Consider the following 25853-nt stretch of genomic DNA (forward strand, 5'->3'; position numbering starts at 1 on the left):
CACCTCCCTGTTCCACAGTTTAATGGTGGGGGGGGGAGCAGCTGCTGCTCCTCGCTTTTGTTGGTGAACTCTCAGAGGGACCAGACGTCCCCCTCTCGCTGCCCGGCTCCATGTGGCGTGGAAACGCGCCATATGCGCGCTTCTGCCTCTGACTCACATCTTCATCGAACACGCATGAACCACGTGTCGACCGTTAGGAGGTGATCGTGGTGCTTTCAGGTGCGCAACATCTGAATATTGGTCTTTTTTAAAAAAAATTAAAATTAAAATGTTGATAACTCTGCCAGAGGCGTTTAAGACACATTAACCTCTGTATATTTTATTTATTATTGCCTAACTTTTCATTAACTGACTGAAAATGTGTGGGATATGTTGAGGTCATGGGCTCAAGTCCCCAAATAAATCCACAAAGACGTGGTTTGAACTTTACGCAGCCATTGCTGAGGAAATGAAATAACTGGAGGGACTTTAAACGCACCACAACAAAAGGAAATGGAGAAAAAAGGCAGGTCCGTGTCACGTGACGTGGTAAGCGTCCCATAATTCTACTGGTGTTGGTTTTATTTATGTATTCAGCCTTTAATTTAAACTGTTTCCTTCATCTTCGTCAGCACACATATTAAATACTCGTGTTTTCATGGAATACATCACAGTAAGATTCCATTTAGCTGAGCAGATCTCATCACCCTATTGTTACACTATAAGAACAGACCCGTTGATAAATGAGCAAACTATCTATATGAAATCAATAGGTGCTTATATGTCAGTTTAATTAGGAGTCATTTGTTGAACTCTTAGAATATTAAGATAAAAGATGAATTTTTCCATCTAATTAAAAGTAAGCTCTTTGAAAACAAGGGAAACTGTAATAAATAAAGCTGCTGGAATTATACCTATAAATAAATGTGAACTAGATTATTTATATTCATAAAGTGGAATAAAATCACAAGAATGCGAAAAACATTTTATTATTTATTATTAAGGCTTGGGTTAAATATACAGCAAAAGGAGGAAGAGATCAAATCTATTTAAAAAGTTCTATGAAGCAAAGTCACACCTTATAATATCCAATAAATAATGTTGTTAATACAATAAATACACGACGGATTAATAAGAGCCTCTAGAATTCAGGCTACAGGAAGTCGACTTCTGAAGGGAAGTACTGGAGGAAGGTCTGTGGTCATTAGAACACACCTACAACGATAATCTGGAACAAAACTGCCCCACGTTTGTCTTCTGAGCAGCATATCTATAAGATACATAACAGGGGTGGGGGTGGGGGCTGAGAACCAACGACCCCCGGCACCGATCCACCGCCTCACCAGGGCCTCCACATCTCCAGCATCCCCAGCGCTGGGGCCACTGGGGACCCCTGGAGCTGCCTTCCGGGGAGGGGGTCTCCAGGGGTCACCGGCGGAGGGCCGTCTCTCCTGGAGGGCGACGGGCGCTCGTCGGTGGACCCGGGGAGGGACCTGAGGAGGTGGTTGAGGAGGCGGGAGCCCAGAGTCTTGTCCATCCAGTCGCAGGTGAGGAGCATGTTGTGCACCTCCTGCATGCACTGGATGTAGCCGGTGCTGTACCTCTGCTGGCCCCCCAGGCCTGACGCGGGGTCTGCAGGGGACAGGAGAAGAGTGGGGTTATAGCGGCATCTGGTGGCGATAGCGGGAACTACAACTTCCCCTTAAAATAAGATAAGAATCCTTTATTCCTCCCACAGCGGGGAAATTTAACAATGAATAAACAAATAAAATACGTAAATAAAATTCTAAAATATTATAAATATAATAAATATTAAATATATAATATATAAATATTATTATTGCGATAATAATAAAAGATGACGTCATTTAACAACTGAATATATGAAGTTTATGAGGTTTATTATACTGCTGCGCCATAAGACAGAAATAATCGAAAGCAGATGTTCCTCACCGTTCTGTTTGCTCCTCTGGATGTTCTGCAGATGTTTCACCGTCATCTCCAGGATATCAGCTTTCTCCAGTTTGGATTGCTGTGGAGACACGAGAAACACGTGGATTAAAATCTGCGTTCTAATTCTGGATGCGTGGGAAAAAACATGATTCAATCACTCACATCCAGCCTGAAGGCTCCGATCACGGTTTCCTTCAGCTGATCCAAACAACTGTTGATCCTCTCCCTCCGTTTCCTCTCGATGAGCGGCTTCCTCAGCTGTTAAGAGGGAGACAACAAGGCGCGTTAAAGGCGCGTTTTTACGCCCCACGTGGAGTGGATCCAGATAAATCCGTGCGTAAAAACTACCTTCCTCTCCTCTTTTGCGCTGGGATGTTTCCCCACGTTGCGCGCCGTGGATGAAGCAGTCATGTTCCCTCTCCTCGTCAGCGTCCAGCGCGCCTCTAGGGCCCACGGCGCGCCGCGCCCGTCTTATTTATGGGCGCAATTAGCATGTGAATGCCCCCCACTCTTTGGTTGTGGGATTTTCCCACACACGGGGTCCCATCAGTCACGACTGACAGGTCACTGCCTCCATTCAGCAGCCCAGAGACCCGGCCTAGAAAAAAAGAATACCCACCAGCGACAGATGTCCAGCCTGAAACCATGCACAACACTCCACCCCCACGCCCCACTCCCACCCCCAGCAGCCCAACAAAAACCGTCGTTTCCTCTCCTCTGAGATGAACAGTGTGGAGTTACTGCGCTTTAGTCCACGGGAAGCCTCACCTGTCCTTTAACAATACACAACCTGCAAAAGGAGGACACTCAACACACACCACCCGAGGATAAACACACACTACCCGAGGATAAACACGCACACCCCGAGGATAAAGCCACGGGTGTCGGCTTTCACCCAATTTACACAAAACTGGTGTCAGTTATTGACTTTTATTTTCAATCTGTGAACACTTTAAATGTTTGACTCATAATTCCTCTATTTAACAGCTGTCGAGTCAGTGCGCATGCGCCCCATCCTCATGACAAACGGTTTGTGTGTCCCCTGTCGTGGATTCATCTGCTTTGATCACTGCGTGTTTTCATCTGCTGACATCTGCTGTGGCTGTTAGGGAGCAGAGGTCACGTGGACCAGATGCCCCCCCCCCACTCACACACACACACACACACACACACACACACACACACACGCACACACACTTCAGAGTCCCTTCAGATCCGAGTCCTGGAGCCACGCGACTGCCAGGCGAATGCCGGGTCGTGGGAACCGGAGCCAAACAAAGGCTCCCATTCAGACCTAATCAGCGTGAAGGGAGGAATAACATCTATCTAAATAAATTAAATTAAAAATTAATAAAAAATTGAAAAATAAAACCTATCTATCTATCTATCTATCTATCTATCTATCTATCTATCTATCTATCTATCTATCTATCTTGATGGGTGACCTTTGACTCCACTCGGTTCGGTTCGGTTCGGCTCGGCTCGGCTCGGCTCGTTTCGATCACGAGCCGTCTCTCGTCGCCAGCTGCTTTCCCCAGACGTGATTTTCTGAACTCTCGCGAGATCTTGCGACACCGACAGGAGCCGCACTATTATTACAGTCAAGTTGCGAACAAGGGGAGGCAACGACCAAGGAAAACACAGCCGTTGTTGCTCTGAGGAGAACCTGACTTCCATTAACTGTCTCGAAACACCGGAATAAACGAACTGTAACGTCGTTTACAAGGTATTTTGCTGTGTAATGTTATTAATGAAGGTTTGCGTGTGTTGTGGTGTAAAGCTACTTTAGCTAGCAGGGGTCGCTCGTGAGTCAGCTAGCTAAATTAGCAGCTAACGTCACTATTCCTGCTAATATTTTCTGACTGGATTAACGTTTTCATGGTTTATAAATGTTGTAGTGGTTTCCAGTTAGCTTTTAATGAATTGTCAAGCATTGCTGGAGGAGCCTCTGCTAGGCCTGGCTAGCTAAGCTAAGCTAGCTAGCTGGCGTTACCAACAATACGTGACGAGAAAGGCTACTAATATTTATTAGCCTTAATTATTTGTATCATTGATATGTGATTAAAGGTAAACAAAACATTTAAGAAAGGTTTGCAAACATTATTCCTGTCGACAGCAGCCTGAAACATCCAGATTCAGTAGCATTGTTTGGTGGACTGTGATTTAAATGTTTCGGCCTTATTACAGTTAAATCAACATCAGAGTTAGCTCGATTTTAATTCTCTATTGTGACTGCTCGTGTAAGTTGTCGTGCATTTGTTGGACACACAATTGCTCAGCGAGTTCGTGTCCATTTTGTTAGTATTGCGTAAACTTGGCTGGCGTCTCCCCATCACAACCCAGGCATGGCTACCAGAGGGGCGGTGCTCGGTTCCAGCTCCATGTCGGCTGGTTTAGCCCTGGTTTGCAGCTTTAATCTGAATAGTTAGTAGCATGAGAGGGACTCGAACTGGTTCTGACGTGTTAGGACATCTATCTGAGTGGCCAGCTGCTCGTTTGTTCCTGGTAGATGATCGCTGATCTCTGGACTGAAGGGTGGGGGGACGCTGACGTTTGAGCTGGCTTCAGATAGTCTTTTGTTTGTTTTCTGGTTGGTAGCTATAATAAGTGATTAACATTCTGGTCTACACTCTGTTTGGACTTGATTTTTGGATATAGATAAAATCTATATTAGTTTTGTTTGTGGATTGAAAGTTGTTGGCCCAACATTACCCCCAGCGAATGATATGTGATTAGTAACTGAGTCATTACGTGTTAGCGGTGACCATCTGATTTAGAAGCGGCCATATGTGTTTCTTTCCTATTTGCGTCACTGATACTGGATCGGTTCTCCTGCCTGCTGGCTACATTAACGAGCATTAGCCTGTGTGGAAACGGATTGGGCCACCTGGTCAAGAATAAACCCAAGTTGTTCCGTCTCCGGTGAAGCCTGGGACACGTTTGACATGTTTGCTTCAGTCACACATGACACATCAGACGTGAATGGGGTTCTGCACCTCCCACTGGTTTATAGTTCTGGCCCCAGGCTTGTTTTCTAAATGTAGACTTCCAGCCAAGACAGGAGAGGACGGCAGACAGCCTGAGGGTTTGTGTCCCCATCGAGACAGCGGGTCGGTGTCAGACTGTTAGACCGGTTGGTCATTTTATGGCAAGAAAATAACATTTTAAAATGTTATGATGATATAAAATGCTTATCAATTTTCATATTTCAATATTGGTTTCCTGGAGTTATTCTACATACTTCACCCTGAGCAAATCTGCCCATTTATGCTGCCATGTTGTTCACTATTCTGTTGTACACTTTGGCTTTTACCCCAGTGTGTGTAAGCTGGTTGGGTGGGTCAGCAGTTTGAGCAGATAAGAGTACTTGTTAAGTAACACAGTTAAATGAGAGCTACAGTGAGATATGGTTGTTTTTATCATCATCTGTGCTTCACATGTGGTGTTGGCTGAACGGTTTAGGTGTTTTTTATGTCATTTTAATGCAAGTAGAATGTGTTACTTGACCTAGGTTGGCATACATAAACTCAGTAGTCACTATTCAGTCAGTGGGTCATAGAAAGATCTCAGGAAATGTTGTGGTGCATGGAGGCCTATGTCATAGTGAACTTGGGGCAGTTAATCATTAACAAAGGATGATTTACAATATTGTGCAACCTCTCATGAAGCATTAAAGGTCAGATCTACTGTACAGGTATGGAAAAATACATCACCTTTTCTCTGGTGCAGTAATAAATTCATCAGTTATCTGGTGTGGATCAGTATTAGCATTAGCTGAAAGTTTTAATGACTTAATTTACTGTTTGCTATCCAGGTTAGCAGCTGATGAATTTCGTTCACAATAAGCCGGTGAAGGTGACAGAGTAAAAATCACATTATGTTTAAAAGACTGATTCAGATTGTGAAAGCTAGTTGTGACCCAACAATAGTAAAGTGCTCTTGGACTGCTGTTGGTTTTATAATATCAGTTCTGAATGTTTCTGCATCCTAGTTATGGTTTTGGTGCTTCAACAACATCAGTATATAAGAAATAAGTGGTTCTTTTCATTTATTAAAAAATTGTGTAGCCATACATTAAGTTTGCATACACAAGTGTTTTTTGTTTATTTATTTGTTTAGAGCTTCTGTGCTGAAGATAAATGAGCTGTATTTGTTGTGTAAGCTTGAGTGGGCCTTCTGAATATTTGTTGTCAGTGGCGACGACTGAACTAAATGCTCCGTCTCTGACGTCGCTGATGTCCCTGATCGTCAATACTTTCTATTCCAACAAAGAAATCTTCCTGAGTGACTTGATCTCCAGAGCCGCTGATGCTTTGGACTGAATTTGTTCTAGCTTTTCAGGTCTGCTTCAGTGCAGCCACATTAGAAGGTTTGTGACCATGAATGGTGAAATACCAGAGTAACAGTGTTCACGTCTGGACTTTGTCCAGGTCACTCCAAAAATTAAAGTTTATCACCTTTGAGCCGTTCACTCGTGGACTTCCTCTTATGCAGCTGGGCTTTGACTCAACATTTACCTCCAGAATGTCCTTTCTTCTAGATTACAGTATAGACTTTATATTTTCCTTAATTCATGTATACAGTGGACCCATTAGCCTTAATCTTTATTGAAGTGAGAGAACTTTGCTGTTCATTTTATGTTTTGATCCTTTCTGACTTCTTGAATGAGCATTCACAGCGCTCCTAAAGGAACGAACGCTTCCTGATGATTCACCGTTACTCCGAGTTCCTAGATGACGTGTTTGACTCTGGAGTCCAGAGACTTTGAAGTGTTGTGACTCTTTCCAAACTCTTTCCCCACCTCGTTTTTTTTCATTGTGTGGAATTGGTGAGAACATTAGCTAATATCGTTCCTCTGAATGGGAGATTGAACAACACTAGTAATAATCGTGTCTGCAGCTGGTTATTAATGCTGTTAGGAGGTTAAGTGGCTTCAGTTTCTAAGGGGACGATGTGTGTTTTGTGTTGATTAGTTTGTCTTTGTTTCAGGTTGGAACAGTTTATACATATAAAATTAGATCAAGCAGAAGGTTTTTATATGGTCTCAGGTATCTTATCAGCCGCCCCTCCCTTCTTTACGGTCCCTGATCCAGTTTTACATTTCAATCCTCAGGAGGACAGTCCGCTCCCTGGTTGCTCGTGGTAACTCTCCGCCATGCCGTTCCCCTTTGGCAAGTCCCACAAGTCGCCAGCGGACATCGTCAAAAACCTCAAGGACAGCATGACCGTGCTTGAGAAGCATGACATTTCTGACAAAAAGGCTGAGAAGGTTGCTCAATCTTCCTCAAATTCACAACATATTTCTTTCAATTCTTCAGTTTGAGTGGGAGCAGAAAAAAAGAAGTGTTTTTCTTGGCTTGATTACAGTAATATCTGCTTTATGGTGTGTTTGTGTGTGATTCAGGCCACAGAGGAGGTGTCAAAAAGTCTGGTGGCAATGAAAGAGATCCTGTATGGGACGAGTGAGAAGGAGCCCCAGACAGAAGCCGTGGCCCAGCTGGCCCAGGAGCTCTACAACAGCGGCCTGCTCGGCACCCTGATAGCCGACCTGCAGCTCATCGACTTCGAGGTGAGACGATGTCACTTTAGAGTGAGAATGAAAGAAGTACAGAAGTCATAAGTCAAACAACATTTAACCATTTCAAATTTAAAATTTCAGGAAGTCTGACACAAATAGGATTTACGTTCAATTCCTATCTGTATGATGACCTTTTTGGCAGCTACTGACCGATATTTACTGTGAATTAAACTGCAGTATCCAGACTGGACGTGTGTTGAAAACCTTTTGGTGTGTTTATGTTTAAATTTTTGTTGCGTGTTTCCTCTTCTGCTTCATCAAAGCTTCACACACCTTTATCTGTTACCACCAGGGTAAGAAGGACGTGGCTCAGATCTTCAACAACATCCTGAGGCGTCAGATTGGCACCCGGACTCCCACAGTGGAATACCTGTGCACCCAGCAGAACATCCTCTTCATGCTGCTGAAAGGGTAAGACGCACTCAGTACACATTAACACATTATAATAGAGCAGTATTAAAGTCACTTCTACAATGAGAGAAGTAAGAGCTGTTTTCAAACAGTTTGACTGCTGCCTAAAAAAGACAAATAAAAATAGAAACTTTACAGAAATGTTAGAGGCTCAAATGTAACATGAGGTCAAATATACCAAAAATAAATAATTTTCTGACAACCAGCGTTGTTAGGTAGTGTCATTTTTCAGAAATGATAAAAAATATCCACAATACATACAATAAAAAGTAGGAAACTAGTTCTCAGTCATTCATCTATAAACATCGGTTTACTTCACTGTGGGTCACGGGGGTTGCTACAGGCTAATAATATGATATTATATGTTTTATTCTGCTTTATTGTACAGTAACATGATATTATGTGTTTTTAATGGTTTACTGGTAATTTTATGATTCCAGTATTTGTGGCAGACAGACGTAAAGTGGAGGAGACGTAAACCTGATTCTTCTTTCTTAAGTCTTTGTCCTGTCTTGGCATGTTTTGCAGCTATGAGTCTCCAGAGATTGCCCTAAACTGTGGCATCATGTTAAGGGAGTGCATCAGACACGAACCCCTGGCCAAAATCACTCTGGGGTCGGAGCAGTTTTACGACTTCTTCAGATACGTGGAGATGTCCACGTTCGACATCGCCTCAGACGCATTCGCCACTTTCAAAGTAAGTGGACTCCAATTGGATTGAAGGTGTTTTATTTGAGTGCTGCTCCAGGACGTCTGACTCCTGTTGTAAAGGGATTGAAAACCTTCTCTCTGACAGACTGTCTGTGGTTAGCAGAGATGCTATCGACATTTTCATAACATCAGTGTTTCCACTTCCCTCTTCCTGCTACTGTATTGATTTTTAGTTAACGTCATTTAATCTAACACATTCTGGCAAATACATTAACCTGAATGGACAAGTAATGTGCTGCACCTCTGTTGGTGTACTGAAATGAACCTACAGTAGAACTTACAGTAGAACCTCAAGAACGGTGACTATGACTGAACTCGTAATTTCCCCATTTAAAATAACTAAAATCATTTTAATTTATTCCAGTCTTGTAAAACAGCCCCAGGCCCCTTAAAATACAAAAAATGACATATTTTTTATCAACCGGTAGACATTAGATCCGGTCTCACTGATGTTGTATCCATCCACCAACACGTGGTAAAGAACGAGATCCGGTCTCACTGATGTTGTATCCATCCACCAACACGTGGTAAAGAACGAGATCCGGTCTCACTGATGTTGTATCCATCCACCAACACGTGGTAAAGAACGAGATCCGGTCTCACAGATGTTGTATCCATCCGCCAACACGTGGTAAAGAATGAGATCCGGTCTCACAGATGTTGTATCCATCCGCCAACATGTGGTAAAGAACGAGATCCGGTCTCAGCACGACTCGTATCTCGGAGCTCGTATGTCAAAGAAAAGCATGGACAGAGCGACGGCTCGTATTTCTAATAACTTGTATCTTGAGGTTCTACTCTTTACTCCTGTAAAGTGTGTGTGCTACTTATTAGCGTAGTGCATGAACCTCAACAGCATTATGTTATCTCTAATCAGATGCTGCCGCTGCACCGGAAATGTTAGTCACATTTTCCAGGAAATGTCACGTCAGTATTTGAAAACTGGTTCCAGCTGAATTCAGGTTTAATTGAGATCCGGTCTTGATTGAACCTGAATTTCTGTTAAAATACTGTACGTGCTCCATGTTTTACCAGAAATGTTTCTATCTCGGTATGTTAACCAGTGTGACGAGTGTTAGAGGTGTTCATCTTTAATGTGCCATCGTTGTGCTCCTAGTAAAGTTGATTTTGACGTATTATGAAGGCTCTTGTCTTTGGAGAGGAGTCCCCTCCAACAGGATAATCACCGTGACGACGACCCTCCAGCCCACCACGTTGTTTCTCTGTCTGCTTTTCACTTGCGTATCTAAACTCCAGCGCCTTTCCGCTCAGTGTCGCTGCAGTTTGTCGCTCATGCAGCGTCCAATCAGGAGGAAGACTGGACCGGTCAGAAACGTTTAGTCCGCATTTCTCATAGTCTGCATTTTCTATTTCCAGGACCTCCTCACAAGACACAAGCTACTGAGTGCTGAGTTTCTGGAGCAACATTACGACAGAGTGAGTGAATAATGTGTGGAAATAACATCACGGAAGGAAGGAGTGTGTTCCTGCAGCTGTATAAAGACAAAAATCAGAATGCAGAGCTTTGGGGTTGATCATTTATTTTATGAATATAATAAAATAAACAGCATGTATACATTATTTTGCTGGGGTTTAGGTGTTTTAGGGATAATTTTGTCCAATAAGCTCCATAGAAATCAATGTAAACACTAAATTAGCAGTGCTGATCTGGGTGTGTAGCGCTGAAACATGAAACCTGTGATTTGGGTCATGATGAGCAGAAAGAAGCTGTCAGATCTGTGCCGACAGTCTCTCATTTTCCTGTCATGTTGTTTTGATACGAGTGCAGTCGTGTAAAATCACCGATGACGCATTAAGACGACTTTTTGTCTCGCCCCCGAACCCTGCTGTTTTTTTTTCCTCTTCTCCCTCACACGACTCCTTCCTCTTTAGTTCTTCAGTGAATACGAGAAGTTGCTCCACTCAGAAAACTACGTGACGAAAAGGCAGTCCCTCAAGGTAAGAGCCAGGAAACCACTCTCACAGGTTCTCACAGGTTCTCTCAGGGCTCTAGAGCTATTTAAAGACGGGCCCTTCAGTGTTGGGTGTCTGAGCCGCTCTGGCTCCTTCAGCGGGTTGTTGCTGCCACCTAGTGGTGGAAAACCAAACCGTCTGATCTCCAGTTGTAGTCCATCTTATTGATTCTGGTAGAGTTTATGGTTTAATAAGTGTTTGTGCTTCTAGAACAAATCAAGGCTTTAAACTGTGGTCACAGTTTAGAATTTACATTTCACTGAATTATTAATGAAATGCAGGAAGTCCTCAGCCCTACAAACACAACTGTTCAATTAGTCTGACTTGTTCATAAGTCGTTATTTATTTAATCGCAATCTATAATCTCCATCTGGGGTGATTCAAATGGTATTACTACTCTAAATACTAAAGTAACGTCATTACTACTCCAAATATTAAAGTACCGTAATGTAACCTTAACATCTCTACCTCTGCTGAATGAATTTTCTCCTGGGGGGGGTGTAGAGGCTAAGCCCAGCTTTAATCCACTGAGGTGCTGATTTCACTTCCTGCTTATCAACAGTCAGAAACGCCCCTTTATAGTTAACATCAACTAGCAAAACATTCAGTTCAACACTAGCGTCAGTTAATGCTTCCGGACAGAAACCTGACGCGGACAACATTGGTTCCTACATCATTTAGTTCCTACAGGAGGACAACATTGGTTCCTACATCATTTAGTTCCTACAGGAGGACAACATTGGTTCCTACATCATTTAGTTCCTACAGGAGGACAACATTGGTTCCTACATCATTTAGTTCCTACAGGAGGACAACATTGGTTCCTACATCATTTAGTTCCTACAGGAGGACAACATTGGTTCCTACATCATTTAGTTCCTACAGGAGGACAACATTGGTTCCTACATCATTTAGTTCCTACAGGAGGACAACATTGGTTCCTACATCATTTAGCAGGTCGTCAGTCGGATGTTGGTATCTTGAGGACTAGCTGTACATTTTGACAAACATTAAGTGAATTTTTTCTGTCTCTCTGAATCCTTCCAGCTGTTGGGGGAGTTACTTCTGGACCGACATAATTTCACTATAATGACAAAATATATCAGCAAACCTGAGAACCTTAAACTGATGATGAACCTCCTGCGGGACAAAAGCCGCAACATCCAGTTTGAGGCGTTCCACGTTTTTAAGGTAAGATGCACCCAAACAAATAATGCACCGTTCAGTTACATGTATTAATGCCTTGGTACCCCCCCCCACCAGGTGTTTGTGGCCAACCCCAACAAGACGCAGCCCATCCTGGACATCCTGCTGAAGAACCAGCATAAACTCATTGAGTTCCTCAGCAAGTTCCAGAACGACAGGACGGACGACGAGCAGTTCAACGACGAAAAGACTTACCTGGTCAAACAGATCAGGGAACTGAAGAGGCCCGCCCCCCAGGAGGCCTGAGGAATGTTTTGAGGGGGGGTGGGGGTCGGGGGGGGGGCACAGACAGCTTCAGCTTAACGGACCCATCAGCAGCTGCTGTTCTGGTTTCTGAACAGAAAAACAACACAAAAAAAACAAGGAAAAACAAAGAAAACTAACGCACCCTCGTTGACTCATCGGGACATCGCTCCTCCGCTCCTCAGCGATCGTTTGATCGTCCTTCCATCGTTCATTCTTCACTCCTCCAACAGAAATAAGAGAAAATTCTAGACGCTGCTGCTTTTCTTGCACATTTGAGACCCGTGAGGTATAAACGACACACACACATCGACAGGAAATGTTTGTACATTCAAAGTAGGGCAGGAATCCTAACACACACACACATACACACACATATCCAGAACAAAAGTAGATGTGTGTGTGTGTACACACACACAAAGATGTGACGGGATTTGGTACGAGCGAGTTGAACACGGGAGCCACAGATTTCCGGCTCCGCTATGGGAAACGCTGCACTTCATATCAACGCCTTCATGCGGTGACGCGGCCGTGGTGCGTTCAGGTGATATTGGGGGGAGGGGACACACACACACACACGCACACACACACAGATGCCATCACGTAGAAGCATTACTTCCTCTCTGCTTTTCTTGAAGCACTGGAGGAATCCGAAGCCCGAGAGGTGGGAGTTTGATTCTTCTTTCCTGGGACAGGGTGAACGTGTACATATGCCTTTATTTGCTTTGTAGATTTTTGTTTAACCTTGACACAAATATATATATATATTATATATATATATTACCTTAAACATTGTGTTTTTGGTTAATTGTAATCAAATTACTTTCTAAACCATAAAAGAAACGAGCGACATTGTTTTTTTCTGCGTTTGGTTTTCCTGCTGAAATGGTTGCCGGTGGTTTCTGTGTACATAAATGAAGGGCCTGCTCGTGATTGGCTGACATGTAGGCCTGCTCGTGATTGGCTGACCTGTAGGACGTTAACCGTTTGTGCAGCAGAGGAATGTCGTGGTTTTAGCTCCACTTCTGTTTAATCCCCTTTTTTATTCCCCATCTACATCTGGATTATCTCGGACTGCTGCAGGGGTGTGAGGAGGGATTGGATGAGCGTGTGTTTGTGCACTTTTTTGGGGTGCCGAGTGATCGACCTCACCTAACCAGTCCACCACCCCCGCCCTCAGTTATTTTAACTTTGTTTTATCAGGACTCTGGTGAAGCCTTTCCTCCTTTCTCCTCATGTTTGAGCCTTTCCTTTCTGATGAGTTGTAATTCCAGTACGATTAGGAGCGTGAAGCATCGAGGGTGGAGTTTCACCAGTGAATTCTGGTGAAACGTCCCGGTGAACGCGGCGTCCATTCAGTTCCAAACCGTCTGGATCGCCCTCAGCTCCTCCATCCTCATCGAACATGCATGTTCCTCCACTGGCTGTGCATGACGCTGAGCTACAGACGTGCTGGGACTGTTTCGTTCTGCCCGTGTGGACTTGAACCGGGGGCCGGAGGCTGGGTTTGACCCCAGTCGGCGTAGAGCGTGTGCTGCTTTCAGGAGCGTCCCAGGCCGGGGCCCCGCAGTGGAAATAAAGAGAAAAACATTGGGAACCAAACCAAGCTGTGCTCATTTTTTAAGGTTGCGTCGCTGCTGAGGTAAGGATGTGATGTATTTAATAGAATCTTATGATGTTCTGGCAAAAAAAAAAGTTCTAAAGTAGGAAAATTAAAATTCGCAGTAGTGGGGACACAGAAATCTGGATAATGTTATCTTTTTGTTACAGAGCTGCTTTATAATAATTCCCTATGTTTTCATAAATAATAAATTTTATCACAGCATTATTTCAAATGTTATTGTAAAAATAAAGCTGTTGTGTCCATAGTTTTGTCCCAGTCTGATAGAATTAGACCAGTGAAGGTTACTAAATCAGATTTACGTACATTATTAATCCTTTAATGCCTGAACCATGAAAAAAAATTGCCAGAAAAATATCATCTAAGGATCATTCTGACAAATTTGTCAAAAAATAAATAAATTACAAAATGAGTTTCAAATTGTAAAATTTTTGCTAAAAATTTTCTGCATGGAAAATGCAGCTGTCTGGTTGTAAACATCAGGTCTTTGGGGGAAAATGCCATTTAATGGAAATCTTGTGAAATCGTTTTACTTATCTTTTCGCTACAGAACTGCTTCAGAATAATTCATAAATGAAAAGTCTAATTTTATCGCAGCATTATTTCAAATGTTATTGTGTCCACATCGTTTTAATCTGATGTTAGACGGAGGTGAGACCAGTAAATCAGATTACAGATTACATATCTACATTATCAATCCCTTAAAGTCTGAACCATGAAATAATTAGCAGGAAAATGTAATTGTTGGAAAATAAGAATCCTTTTTTGACAAATTTGTCAAAAAACCCCAAAACAATTCTTATGATTTTTGGTGAATACAGAATTTTTTTGCGTTTTTATGTTTGTGTCTGATTGTGTACTTCAGGTTTTTTGGGGAGAAATGTCACATTTATGATCTAAAAGTCATAAATTCTGAAAAGCCAAGTGTATTAAATATGACTCACTTGTCTTTAAAGGGGTTAATGTGTTTATTCATACTATAGATTATTATTTAACCAAAGTATTTTTTCACCTCATCACATAAACTTTTGAAATAAGAGAACAGACCGATCCGAACCCGGCTCGTCCCGTTTACACCGGTGCCGCATCAGAACGCGGGGGACTGCTCCTTTAAGGGCCTCAGAGGAAAAAAAAAAAAAAGGCAGACTTCCGGTACATAAAGACAAACAACTGCCCCCCCCCCAGCAGAGGACGAGCTGCACCAGTCGTCTTCAGAGGTGTCCAGCCATCGTTAACCGACCGGAACCGGTGCCACCGGAGCGATGGTGAAGATCAGCTTCCAGCCGGCGGCTCCGAAGGAGGAGAAGGAGAACGACAAGACGGAGATCCTCATCCCGCACCCGGCGGTGAGTCCTGACCCCACGCACCTGCACCGACACAACCAGCGTGGGGGGTGGGGAAGGGGGGGCGTTTGGGGCAGAACCACCGCCATTTGTGGTGGAAACGAAACGGGACGCGCCAGTGCGCGCATGACGCGCGTCACGGGAGTTAGATGCACAAATGCGCGCTCTTTGTTTGGGACCCTGCAGGACCGAATCCCGTTTGGACGCCTCTCCTGAGTGTCCTGTCCTCTGATGATGATGTGTGTATGCCCCCCCCCCCCAACTGATGAAGATTTACCCCCCCCCGCCCCCGTTTAAAAAATGCAGAATGTAAGAAATGCATTTGCTTTGACCGACAAAATGGCAGGTGGGTTGAGACGTGTGCAGGGAGGAGGGAAAGGAGAGGAGTCCTCAAGTTTGGCTTAGCTTCATCATCATCATCATCTTCATCATCTTCATCTTCATCACCTCTGACCAAACAGGACGCTGGAATTTAGATAAGATGTCGCAAAAGTAGTGCAAGCAGTTGGTGTGAAGAGTCTTTATCTCCCTCAGCAGGGAGGGAGAACACACAGTTCCACAGAAGTGTGTGTGTGTGTGTGTGTGTGTGTGTGTGTGTGTGTGTGTTCACACATACAGTTATCGCCTTGTCCTCACACACCCTCTGTTCTCAGACGTTTCCACGAGAACAGAGCGGCTCTGAACGGAACAGAACGACTCCAGTTTCATTCTCCGCCGTTTCAGCATCTCAGCTTCAGTTGTGGTGATTGGTCAGTGGAAATGCACAGTAAGCGTTTACTACTAGCGTGTAGTACCACCCCGCCAACACGCGTGGCACCAGCAGATGGGCTGCGAGACTGGAGGCGTCGGGGAGATTACTCATCGTCCCAGAAGATTCCCTCTGGCTCAGATCAATGCTGAGTGGAGTAAAGAACGAGTCTCACCGATGACGTATCCATCCGCCAACACTGGTAAAGAACGAGATCCGGTCTCACTGATGTTGTGTCCATCCGCCAACACGTGGTGGTGTCCTGAAACACGAGTCGTATCTCAGATTTTGGCTTGTATGTCGAACTATAACATGAACAGAGCAGCAACTCATATCTCAAGGTGTTACCGTATTATATTGTGTGTGTGTGTGTGTGTGTGTGTGTGTGTTCCAGGAGGAGGAGGAGGAGCTGGTCCTGCCGCTGCGGCCCAAGAAGTCCCCCCTGAACGGCCTGTGCTGCCTGACCTTTGGCCTGGTGGTGTTCATGGCCGGTCTGGTTCTGGCCTCTATCTACGTCTACCACTACTACTTCATCCCTCACGTAAGCTAACGGCGCTTAAAGGATTTGTTTCGGAGGCCGCCCCCCCCCCCCTGCTGCTCTGCTCTACTTTCTGCTCCGTGTGCCGGCGCAGATCCCGGAGGAGAACCTGTTCCACTGCAGCGTCCTGTACGAGGACTCGGCGTACGCGCCGCTGCGCGGCCGCCAGGAGCTGCAGGAGAACGTGGGCATCTACCTGGCCGACAACTACGAGAAGATCTCCGTGCCCGTCCCTCACTTCGGGGGCAGCGACCCCGCCGACATCATCCACGACTTCCACCGCGTGAGCACCGTTTGCATGCTAACGCCGTTAGCGACACGGCTGTAGAAACGCTAGCATTTTGAAGGGTAATAAATGTAAACGTTTGATGGAACTCGATTTATCCTGCAGAGACTCACCGCCTACCACGACATCGCTCTGGACAAGTGTTACGTCATCGAGCTCAACACGACCATCGTGATGCCGCCGCGCAACCTGTGGGAGCTGCTGATCAACGTCAAGGTAACACAATGACCCCGTGTTCCGTTACCGTAGCAACGGCTTCGCATGCTAGTCGAAAAACGATGTAAGTTGAATGAACTCGTCTCCAGACTTAACTGTATATAACCGTTAACAGTTCTGTTCTGAACTGTATTAATGAATGTATTTTAATATTTGTTTATTAGTATTGGTTATTGTATTAATAACCAATATATTATCTTAATCTATTTTAAGCTGACAATAAAATGTTATTTTTTAATATAGAACTGAAAAATCGTCTCCGTCTCGTCTTCAGCTGCTTCTTCCTCCTCGTGGGTCACGGGGGTTGCTGCGGGCTAATAATATGATATTATATGTTTTATTCTGATGTATTGTACAGTAACATGATATTATGTGTTTTTAAACTTGGTTTTAATTTTTCCATGCTTTTTTTTTTTCTCAAAAACTGACGTATAATCGAGAAGGACGTAAGCTGAGGTTTACCTGTAAGCTAGAAATAAGCAATACAGTATTTTCCGCACTATAAGGCGCACCTGAAAGCCTTTAATGTTCTCAATTTCTTATAATCCAACGTGCCTTATATATGAAAAAAGTTTTTAAATAGGCCATTCATTGAAGGTGCGTCTTATAATGCAGAAAATACTGTAATTTAATTCAGTAACATTATTAGAAAGGAGGAACTACTTTCTAGCAGGCGGTTAGCATGCTGCTGTTCTTGTGGAACAATACACCACATCTCTGACTATCCAGCCTGCTATTATTGCTGCTGGAGGAACACCCCCCCCCCCGGGGCAGGTTGTTATTCTACCTGTGTCTCCCGCAGAAGGGGACCTACTTGCCTCAGACCTACATCATCCACGAGGAGATGGTGGTGACTGGAAAAGTTCACAACATGCGTCAGCTGGGACCCTTCATCTACCGCCTGTGCAACGGGAAGGACACCTACCGCCTGAACCGCCGCCTCACCCACAGACGTAAGCTGGGGGGTGTTGGATCAGTCACCTGGGGCAGTAGAAGCTACAGTAGAAGCTACAGTAGAACCTCGAGATATGAGTTGAATCAGCTCCATCACTGAGATCATTAATCTGGTCTCACTGATGTCGTATCCATCCGCCAGCACGTGGTAAAGAACGAGATCCAGTCTCACTGATGTTGTACCCATCCACCAACAGGTGGTAAAGAACGAGCACCTAGCGGTGGTGTTCCGACTTGTATCTCAGATTTTTGCTCGTATGTCAAAAAAAAATATGAACAGAGCAACGACTCACATCTCAGATTACTGGTATGTGGAGAAACTCATATCTCAAGGCACTACTTTTCTCGGGTGAATCTGTGTTACCGTGTCTCAGACCGTGACGGCGTGTCTTAAACCGGAGGCGTGTCTTAAACCGGAGGCGTGTCTTAAACCGGAGGCGTGTCCTCTGTCCTCTCTTACCTCTCAGGCATTAACAAGCGCGACGCTGACGACTGCCACCGCATCCGTCACTTTGAGAACACGTTTGTGGTGGAGACGGTGATCTGTGATGAAGCATGAGGTCATTGGTGTCACCCCCACCCAAAGGCCCCCCCAGCCTCTGTAGCGCCCTCCTGTGGATCATCTGAGTCGCTCTCTGCTGTGGTTTGGTTCTGACTTCCTGTTTCAGTTTGATTTTGATTTGTCTCTCCCAGGACTTCCTGTGTAGCAAAGTCTCTCAGCCAATCACTAATCACCATTTCAGCGCCTCTCCTCTTCCTCTTGTACCTCGGTTACCGTTGCCGGGGGAGGTAACTGTCTCTGTCGTCACGGTGACCGACATTAAATCCTTTCCTTCCTGAGGAACCTTCTGTCATCATCTTGTTTTCTTTTGTTCTGTCGTTCCTGCTGCTGATTGGTTGCTTGCTTGCGTCTTTAACCCTTGCCTGCCCGCTGCTTACATGCTCTTCCATATTAAAAGTATCGCCACACTATTTATCGGGCATTAGACGACACTTGTTATTTCACATAATATCCATCATATCTGAAGCTGGTGAACATATTTATGATTAAATCTTGTGTTTTTAATCTTTTTTTTTTGCACACTGTTCCTTCTGAACCCCTTTTCTTTCCTCTTGCATGTGTGATCTATAAGACAAAAGCATCGTTCTTGGAATGTTTTGTAAAACAAGGTTTAAAGCCTTAGTCCGGAGTCAGAGACTGGACTAAAGTCAGCGCATATTAATGATATTAATCAAATAAAACCAACTTTGAGCTGTATATTTTGTCTGGCAATGACGTCTGTCTGTGAATAAAGTAGTGAAAAATAATCAGGCATCTGTTGACACTTTATTTTTAGATGCTCAAACATTAAAACTATTAGCATTATACCCAAATTTTAAAAAATGCAAAAGACTAAAAAACACCAATTTTTTTTGCGTTCAAGTTTGTGTGCTTCTATTTATTTATTTCTATTATTTAGAGGCTAATCTTTCTTATTCTAATATTAGCCTCTATTGTTTATTAGAGGCTAACATCAAGATTTTAGCATAAATGCGGGTGCGTAATGAAATTTAACATATTTTTGGGTCTAAATATCACTACACATGGGTAATGGAGTTATTTTATGTTTTTTTTTAAGAGCTTCAACTAATTTTTAGTTGATGGAAACTAATTGAAAATCAGTTCTTTAATCAATATAAATGAATCTGTGAGCCAGTCGATCCAGCCCTGAATGAATTATTTGATTAGAAGTTCCATTTGCTCTGGGGGGGGGGGTGACGGATGGACGACACGCAGCCGTTACGCAGCGATCACATTCTGTAACTCGCGGCGACAGAAAATCACTTCAGTCACACGACTAAAGGAGCCTTTGTTCTCGTCTCATTTGTTCGTCCAACTACAACAAACGACTTGTGTGAAACGTGTGAATTCTCCCAGCATGCTCTTCTCTCATCCAGACCTCACAGGAAGCGCCTCTCCTCCGACTCCCTCCGTTATGATTATTTCTCCTTTCTGATGCAGATGAACGCTTCCACTTAGAAATGGATTCCTGCTCATTTAAACTCCTTTCTCTCTTTTCCTACGATGTCATCATCCTCACGAAGCTCTTACATCACAACCATCTGGTGCGACACAGGAAGTGATGTCGCTCATACGTTATTTATCTTTATAACACCCCGTATAGATTACCGATGATCCACGATGACATTTGCAGACGTTATTTTTGGATCCTAAACATGCAGATGAGAGCGTCCAGATCCTTACAGTCTGCTGGGGCTTAAACTAACACCCCCCCCATCTGCTGAGGCTTCCACCAATCAGACGCTCTCAAATCAGACAACCTGAGTCACAGCGAACAAACACAGACGATTCTTTTTTTACTCAAAGCCTTTATTAATCTCCACCTTCTGTACATTCAAACACAATCTGGTGATTCAAAGTGATTCAGTTTGGATCCAGTGTAAACAGATACAACACCTCTAAATCAGATGATTAAAAGTCTATTAAAAATACCTATTTATTAGCATTTGAACCGGATGTCTAGATTGATAATATTAATTCTTAATGTATTTTGATAGTTATTAATGTAATATGGTTCATAACTTTAAAAATAAATGCATTAAGACAAAGAACAAATACAATAAAAAGGAAAAAAGAGCAGATGATCCAAGGAATTAAAGCAGATCATCTCAGTGTAGAAATAATAATTATAATGATTGTGATAATAAGCTGACATGAACACAGTTCAGGTTGAAGCCGGTGAATGGGTCAGTCCAGTGACCTTTGACCCTGACATGTACTACTCATTACCACCACTAGGGGGCGCTGCAAGTCAGCAGTCCGTCAGAAGGCCTTTGTGGTGCCGGATGGCTGTTCTGGTCCCGGTCTGTCTCACACCTTCTCTCTCTGGGGGGGGGGGGCTCCTGGTGTCAGATCTGTCAGAACTGGCTGACTCAGCACACTGGAGCAGGATGAGGCGGTAAAACGATCCAGACGCCGAAACCGACCAGAAAAAGTCACGACGAGGCAGAAAGCTCTGGTTACATCACAGAGACGACAATCTGTTGTGCTGAATACACACACACACACACACACACACACACACACACACACACACACACACACACACACACACACCCTATATATGGAGCATCTGATGTGATTGAAGGTTCCTTTCTAACTTCCTGACCTGCAGCTGAAGATGATTGTGTCGCCGGCTCACGTTCTCCTGCTCCTGTTCCTGTTCCGGTTTGTCCATGCAGGTGAGACACTGAGTGTATTTAATTATAACTTTATGTTTGAATCATCCTCTAACAAACACGACCAGAGCGTCTCCTCAGTCTGGGTCGTCGTCGTGCAACAAGAAATCACGTTGGTTCAGTCTAGAAATAGAAAACAATCAGAAAAAGCGTCTGACGGCTGCTCCTCTCCTTCACGTCTGTTTCTAACACCAGGTCGGGTTCTGACCGACATCAGGGAGCGAGTTCGTGACCTCCAGCTGCAGGACGCCAGGCGGCGCCTCGCCAGCAGCCGCCGGCGTCTCCAACACGTGAAGGAAGGACGGATTCGCCAACGGCTCGACCACTTCAACCGACAAAACACCGACACCCTCCTGCAGGTCGAAAATACCAAGAAACACTTTGAATGTTTACAGTTCAAATCCTGGAAAATACTGCAAACACAAAGAAAATACATCCCAGTTTTTAAGAACATTACCTCCAAATAATCATCGTTTATTTAAAACATCCAATCAGACGACTTTTTGTCATTTCTGATGCTCTTTTAAAGGTTTGACTCATGCATTTTAAGATAAACCTGCAGCTTCTTCCCTCCAGAGGTTCTTCATGAATGATGCATTCTGGGAGAATCCTGACGGGCCGGTGTTCCTCTTCATCGGAGGAGAAGGACCCGTCTCTGAGATCGACGTCCTGACAGGTGTGGAAGCGTCGGTTGAAACAGTTAAAGCAGTTAAAGCAGTTAAAACAGAACGCTTGAATGACCGACTGAAGCGTCGGAGGCTGTCAGGAAGACGACACTCGTTTACCAGCCGTTTACTTTTCCTTTAAAGCCTCAACTATTAAATAACTGGAAGAAAAATAAAATGTTTGGAAAATAAGGTCTTAATAGAACCTTTTGTCAAATTTTCCACATTTCTTAAATATAAATTTATATAAATGAGATCTAATTTGTATAATTTTTGCTTAAATCCAATTTTTTTTCACATGCCAAATGCAGACGCAGATTACATCGTTTTTTCTCAGGAACAAATAATCAAACTTTTGCGTCTCAAAAAGTCTCAATAAAGTTGACTTTGAAAAACAAAAATCCTGAAAGGCCGAGTGGATTAAACGTGACACTCTTGGACTTTAAAGGGTTAATCCTGTTTTCCAGGTCACCATGTCGACATGGCCGAAGAGCACGGGGCTCTGCTATTGGCTCTGGAGCATCGTTTCTATGGCGACAGCATCAACCCTGACGGCCTGAGAACGGAGAACCTGATAGCCCTGAGCAGCCAGCAGGCGTGAGTGTGTGTGTGTGTGTGTGTGTGTGTGTGTGTGTGTGTGTGTGTGTGTGTGTGTGTGTGTGTGTGTGTGTGTGTGTGTGTGTGTGTTCTTGTCCATTCAATAACATTCAAGGATATTCAAGGATAAATCAGGACGGGTTTTGATCTTATTAAATATTATAACGTCTTTTCTTCTACACAGGTCAGTTTTAGGAGGTTTTGTGTTCTTTGTTTGTTGTTCTGAAACTTTTGTCTTCATGATTTTCCCTCCAGTCTTGCTGACTTGGCTGAATTCCACCAGTTCATCAGCCGGGGGTTAAATCTGACCCTCAGGAACCCCTGGATCAGCTTTGGGGGGTCGTACTCTGGAGCTCTGTCCGCCTGGTTCAGAGGAAAGGTGTCAACCAGCCTGTAAACCTGATAAATAAGAACAAACAAACTAAAACACACCGTCTGCTGAATCCTTTTATTCTCTGGCCTCTCCTCCATCCCATAGTTTCCTCACCTGATATTTGCAGCCGTCGCGTCTTCTGCTCCAATCAGGGCCCAGCTGGACTTCTCCGCCTACTGCAAAGTAATCTGGGAAATTCTGTGTTCATAGCATGGACATATCAGCAAGGCCGAACACACACACACACACACACACACACACACACACACACACACACACACACACACACACACACACACACACACACAGGGCCGTAGCCAGGATTTTTAGAATACTAAGGGCAGAACTCCCGAGGCCCCCCCAGCAATTACATTAAAGCTAAAAATTTAATTTAATTTAATTTAATGTATTTAATTTAATTTAACTTAATTTAATTTAATTTAATTTAATTTTATTTTATTTTATTTTATTTTATTTACCTTGGCTTACATCATTAATTGTTTAGCAGAACAATTTCCAGGTGCAACATAAGTCAAAAAACGATGTGAATATTGTAGATAACCGTTCCAGTCTGGTATTAAACTTTATTAATGAATGTATTTTAATAATATTTAGTCAATATGAATCTATTTTAAGCTGACAATGACATTTTATTTTTTAGTATAGAACAGAAAAAAAAAATATTTTGAAAATTAATTTTTATTTTATTTTATCAAAATTAGATTTTATTTCATTACATTTTATTTTTTACTATAGAGGAGAACAAACCTCCAGGTTCTTCTGCTGATGAATCACGTTTCTTCTGTTTCAGGCCGTTGGTTTGAGCCTCATGAATGAAGCAGTTGGGGGGTCCCAGAAGGTGTGAACCTGCCCCCCACCCCCACCCCCATGTGCCCCTCCTGCCTGTCAGGTGTATTAACCCCTTCTCGTCCTACTGTAGTGTCTGACTGGGGTGCAGGACGCCTTTGCTGCCCTGGAGGCGGCGCTGCTGGGGGGCAACTCCTCCCAGGTGTCTGCAGACTTCAGCTGCTGTCAGACCCCCCAGCACCCTGAGGACCAGGTGACTTGACCCTGGGGGGGTTAAAACATAACACCCTAAACATGTAGTCACGGCGTGCGATGGTGTGTGTCCCCTCAGATCGAACTGATCCAGAGTGTGGCTGACATCGTCATGGCAACGGTACAGTACAACGAGGAGGGGGCGTTCCTGTCCATCAGGGAGGTGTGTGATGTCATGACGGATGCGACGCGCCAGCCGTACCCCCGCCTGGTCCGGCTGGGGCAGGTGAGGACAGGCCACTCCCACTAGAGACAGGCCACTCCCACTGGGGGACAGGCTACTCCCACTGTGTGACCACAAGATGTCAGTGTTGAGCTGTTTCTACTGGTATGTGTGTGTGTGTGTGTGTGTGTGTGTGTGTGTGTGTGTGTGTGTGTGTGTGTGTGTGTGTGTGTGTGCTGCAGCTCTACCGTTCCACCACTGGGGGGCGGTGTGTAAACGTCTCCCATGAGGCCGCAGTGCGGGATCTGATGGACACGTCGGTCCCCCCCAGGAGGTCAGAGAGACAGTGGATCTACCAGACCTGCACCGAGTTTGGCTTCTGTACGACACTCACACACACACACACACACACACACACACACACACACACACACACACACACACACACACACACACACACGCACGCTCATGGTAAGCAGTGCACACATTATCCTGAATAAGTCTGGATCCCTCTCTTTGTGTGTGTGTGTGTGCGTGTGCGTGTGCGTGTGCGTGTGCGTGTGTGTGTGTGTGTGTGTGTGTGTGTGTGTGTGTGTGTGTGTCTGTGTGTGTGTGTGTGTGCAGACCAGACCTGTGAGGACACCACCTGTCCGTTCTCTCGGAGGCTGACCCTACAGGTTCAGACTGAAATCTGCTCCACATTGTTTGGCATTTCCCAGCATTCCTTGCAGGGACGCGTGGCCTTCACAAACACCTACTATGGGGGAGACGACCCCCCCCCACACAGAGTTCTCTACGTCAACGGTGAGCACCAAACCCAAACCACACTGCAGGAAACTAGAGCAAACGGAACCTCCGCGTCTCGGATTTGATCTACGCTCCTCACGAATCAATCCCATCTTTTCCAACAGGGGGGGTTGATCCGTGGCGGGAGCTGTCGGTGATCCGGGACAGAACGGAGGGGGGAGAACCAGCCCAGATCGTCTTCATCCAGGACGCCGCTCACTGCGCCGACATGAGAACCAGGGTCACAGATCGCCGCTCGCTGGAGAACGCCAGAAACGTAGGTCCAACCCCACGGACCGTAGATCAAACACCCTCGTGTGTGTCACTATAAATCACTGATGGGATGTTCTACATAAAGAAACACGTCCTAAGATAATATTCCCTCCTGCAGCTGGAAAAACAGGATTCCTGACAGGACAGGTTGAAAAATGTAAAACCACAAAAACAGTTTGATCCAGATGTTAACCCTTTAATTCCATCATATTTAATACACACATTCTATATCCTGAAAAACCTGATGTATAAAAACAGATGCATGCATCTGAAAAAATACAGATTTAGCAAAAATTATACAAATTAAAGCTCATAAATACAAATTTACATTTAAAAAGTTGGGAAAAATTTGTCAGAAGTTTCCATTAAGAGCTTATTTTGCAAAAATGTGATGTTTCTGGGAATTATTTAATAATTCAGTCTTATAAGGAGTAAAATGCAAGAGTTAAAAAAACATGACATGAGTAAAGTCTAGAAACGAGATAAAAAGTTCAGTTAGAAATACTCTAAAAGTCTTGTTATTCTGTGCTCATCAGTAAAAAGTTTCTGAAGAATTTTTCTTGAATATTTGTGGAGATGCTTGCCTCGGTCACATGACTACCTCTTTAAAGGGGCTGCTCCAGCCGCTAACACAGAATACATTAACGCTAAAGTGAAACTCCCAAACTAGCAGAACCAACGAGAAACAAGTGTTACGAGGACGCTGCTAATAAAGTTGATTCAAACTGGATTCGCCTTTATTATTATAGTTAGAATAAAACAGTTTCCATCTGTTCACCTCACAGGAAATAAAGACACGCGTGTCCGGCTGGTTGGAGACGGCCAAACGAAGTCTCTGATCCAATCAGATCCATCGCTGCTCACCTTTACCCAGAATGCTCAGAGGTAGTCGCTCTAGTGACTCAGCTTCATCCTCCTCCTCTTCCTCTGTTTCCA

The 25853-nt window shown here is 44.2% G+C and overlaps 4 protein-coding genes across 9 annotated transcripts in view; 3 read left to right on the forward strand and 1 right to left on the reverse strand.

The window, feature by feature from the left end:
• Positions 1 to 1028: 1028 nt before the first annotated feature.
• Positions 1029 to 2519, reverse strand: her8.2 (hairy-related 8.2). The gene is made up of 4 exons (XM_068318096.1): positions 2281 to 2519; positions 2095 to 2190; positions 1933 to 2011; positions 1029 to 1611 (listed from the first exon to the last, which is right to left on the reverse strand). Exons 1-4 carry the CDS (start codon positions 2341 to 2343, stop codon positions 1319 to 1321), a joined length of 531 nt encoding a protein of 176 aa, XP_068174197.1. The 5' UTR covers positions 2344 to 2519; the 3' UTR covers positions 1029 to 1318.
• Positions 2520 to 3516: 997 nt separating this feature from the next.
• On the forward strand, positions 3517 to 14705 carry cab39 (calcium binding protein 39). 6 transcript variants are annotated; one of them, XM_068316911.1, is made up of 9 exons: positions 3517 to 3658; positions 7046 to 7201; positions 7337 to 7501; positions 7803 to 7921; positions 8450 to 8618; positions 10010 to 10069; positions 10526 to 10591; positions 11654 to 11797; positions 11870 to 14705. In XM_068316911.1, exons 2-9 carry the CDS (start codon positions 7088 to 7090, stop codon positions 12056 to 12058), a joined length of 1026 nt encoding a protein of 341 aa, XP_068173012.1. In that variant the 5' UTR covers positions 3517 to 3658; positions 7046 to 7087; the 3' UTR covers positions 12059 to 14705. The 6 variants fall into 6 exon arrangements, with proteins under 6 accessions (XP_068173012.1, XP_068173017.1, XP_068173014.1 ...); XM_068316916.1 differs by lacking the exon at positions 3517 to 3658 and adding an exon at positions 4449 to 4467; XM_068316913.1 differs by lacking the exon at positions 3517 to 3658 and adding an exon at positions 4970 to 5042.
• A 137-nt stretch (positions 14706 to 14842) lies between these two features.
• On the forward strand, positions 14843 to 19069 carry itm2ca (integral membrane protein 2Ca). The gene is made up of 6 exons (XM_068316917.1): positions 14843 to 15022; positions 16162 to 16308; positions 16400 to 16588; positions 16697 to 16807; positions 17610 to 17760; positions 18229 to 19069. The coding sequence occupies exons 1-6, from the start codon at positions 14939 to 14941 to the stop codon at positions 18318 to 18320; spliced, it is 774 nt and encodes a 257-aa protein (XP_068173018.1). The 5' UTR covers positions 14843 to 14938; the 3' UTR covers positions 18321 to 19069.
• A 1819-nt stretch (positions 19070 to 20888) lies between these two features.
• The window catches only part of prss16 (serine protease 16), a 5209-nt gene continuing 244 nt past the window's right edge, over positions 20889 to 25853 (forward strand). Inside the window, exons 1-13 of the mRNA XM_068318061.1 lie at positions 20889 to 21004; positions 21197 to 21360; positions 21578 to 21677; positions 22134 to 22263; positions 22519 to 22642; positions 22742 to 22819; positions 23448 to 23495; positions 23577 to 23696; positions 23775 to 23921; positions 24101 to 24239; positions 24483 to 24662; positions 24770 to 24921; positions 25703 to 25853. The exon at positions 25703 to 25853 is cut by the window's right edge and continues 244 nt beyond it. Coding sequence (XP_068174162.1) covers positions 20944 to 21004; positions 21197 to 21360; positions 21578 to 21677; positions 22134 to 22263; positions 22519 to 22642; positions 22742 to 22819; positions 23448 to 23495; positions 23577 to 23696; positions 23775 to 23921; positions 24101 to 24239; positions 24483 to 24662; positions 24770 to 24921; positions 25703 to 25756 — 1497 coding nt within the window. The 5' untranslated portion in view covers positions 20889 to 20943 and the 3' untranslated portion in view covers positions 25757 to 25853. The remainder of the gene's footprint in view (positions 21005 to 21196; positions 21361 to 21577; positions 21678 to 22133; positions 22264 to 22518; positions 22643 to 22741; positions 22820 to 23447; positions 23496 to 23576; positions 23697 to 23774; positions 23922 to 24100; positions 24240 to 24482; positions 24663 to 24769; positions 24922 to 25702) is intronic.

This window comes from Antennarius striatus, chromosome 6 (assembly GCF_040054535.1).
Source record: "Antennarius striatus isolate MH-2024 chromosome 6, ASM4005453v1, whole genome shotgun sequence".
Classification (NCBI taxonomy): Eukaryota; Metazoa; Chordata; class Actinopteri; order Lophiiformes; family Antennariidae; genus Antennarius; species Antennarius striatus.

What these genes read in the sequence shown, in the direction of transcription:
- cab39 (XM_068316911.1), top strand. Translation starts at nt 7,088, where the DNA reads ATGCCGTTCCCCTTTGGCAAGTCCCACAAGTCGCCAGCGGACATCGTC. An exon ending in CTCTTCATGCTGCTGAAAGG is followed by an intron (nt 7,922 to 8,449) that starts GTAAGACGCACT and finishes CATGTTTTGCAG; the next exon opens with CTATGAGTCTCCAGAGATTG. An exon ending in CGAAAAGGCAGTCCCTCAAG is followed by an intron (nt 10,592 to 11,653) that starts GTAAGAGCCAGG and finishes GAATCCTTCCAG; the next exon opens with CTGTTGGGGGAGTTACTTCT.
- itm2ca (XM_068316917.1), top strand. Translation starts at nt 14,939, where the DNA reads ATGGTGAAGATCAGCTTCCAGCCGGCGGCTCCGAAGGAGGAGAAGGAG. An exon ending in TCATCCACGACTTCCACCGC is followed by an intron (nt 16,589 to 16,696) that starts GTGAGCACCGTT and finishes TTTATCCTGCAG; the next exon opens with AGACTCACCGCCTACCACGA. An exon ending in AGCTGCTGATCAACGTCAAG is followed by an intron (nt 16,808 to 17,609) that starts GTAACACAATGA and finishes TGTCTCCCGCAG; the next exon opens with AAGGGGACCTACTTGCCTCA.
- her8.2 (XM_068318096.1), bottom strand. Translation starts at nt 2,343, where the DNA reads ATGACTGCTTCATCCACGGCGCGCAACGTGGGGAAACATCCCAGCGCA. An exon ending in GCGCAAAAGAGGAGAGGAAG is followed by an intron (nt 2,191 to 2,280) that starts GTAGTTTTTACG and finishes CCCTCTTAACAG; the next exon opens with CTGAGGAAGCCGCTCATCGA. An exon ending in TCGGAGCCTTCAGGCTGGAT is followed by an intron (nt 2,012 to 2,094) that starts GTGAGTGATTGA and finishes GTGTCTCCACAG; the next exon opens with CAATCCAAACTGGAGAAAGC.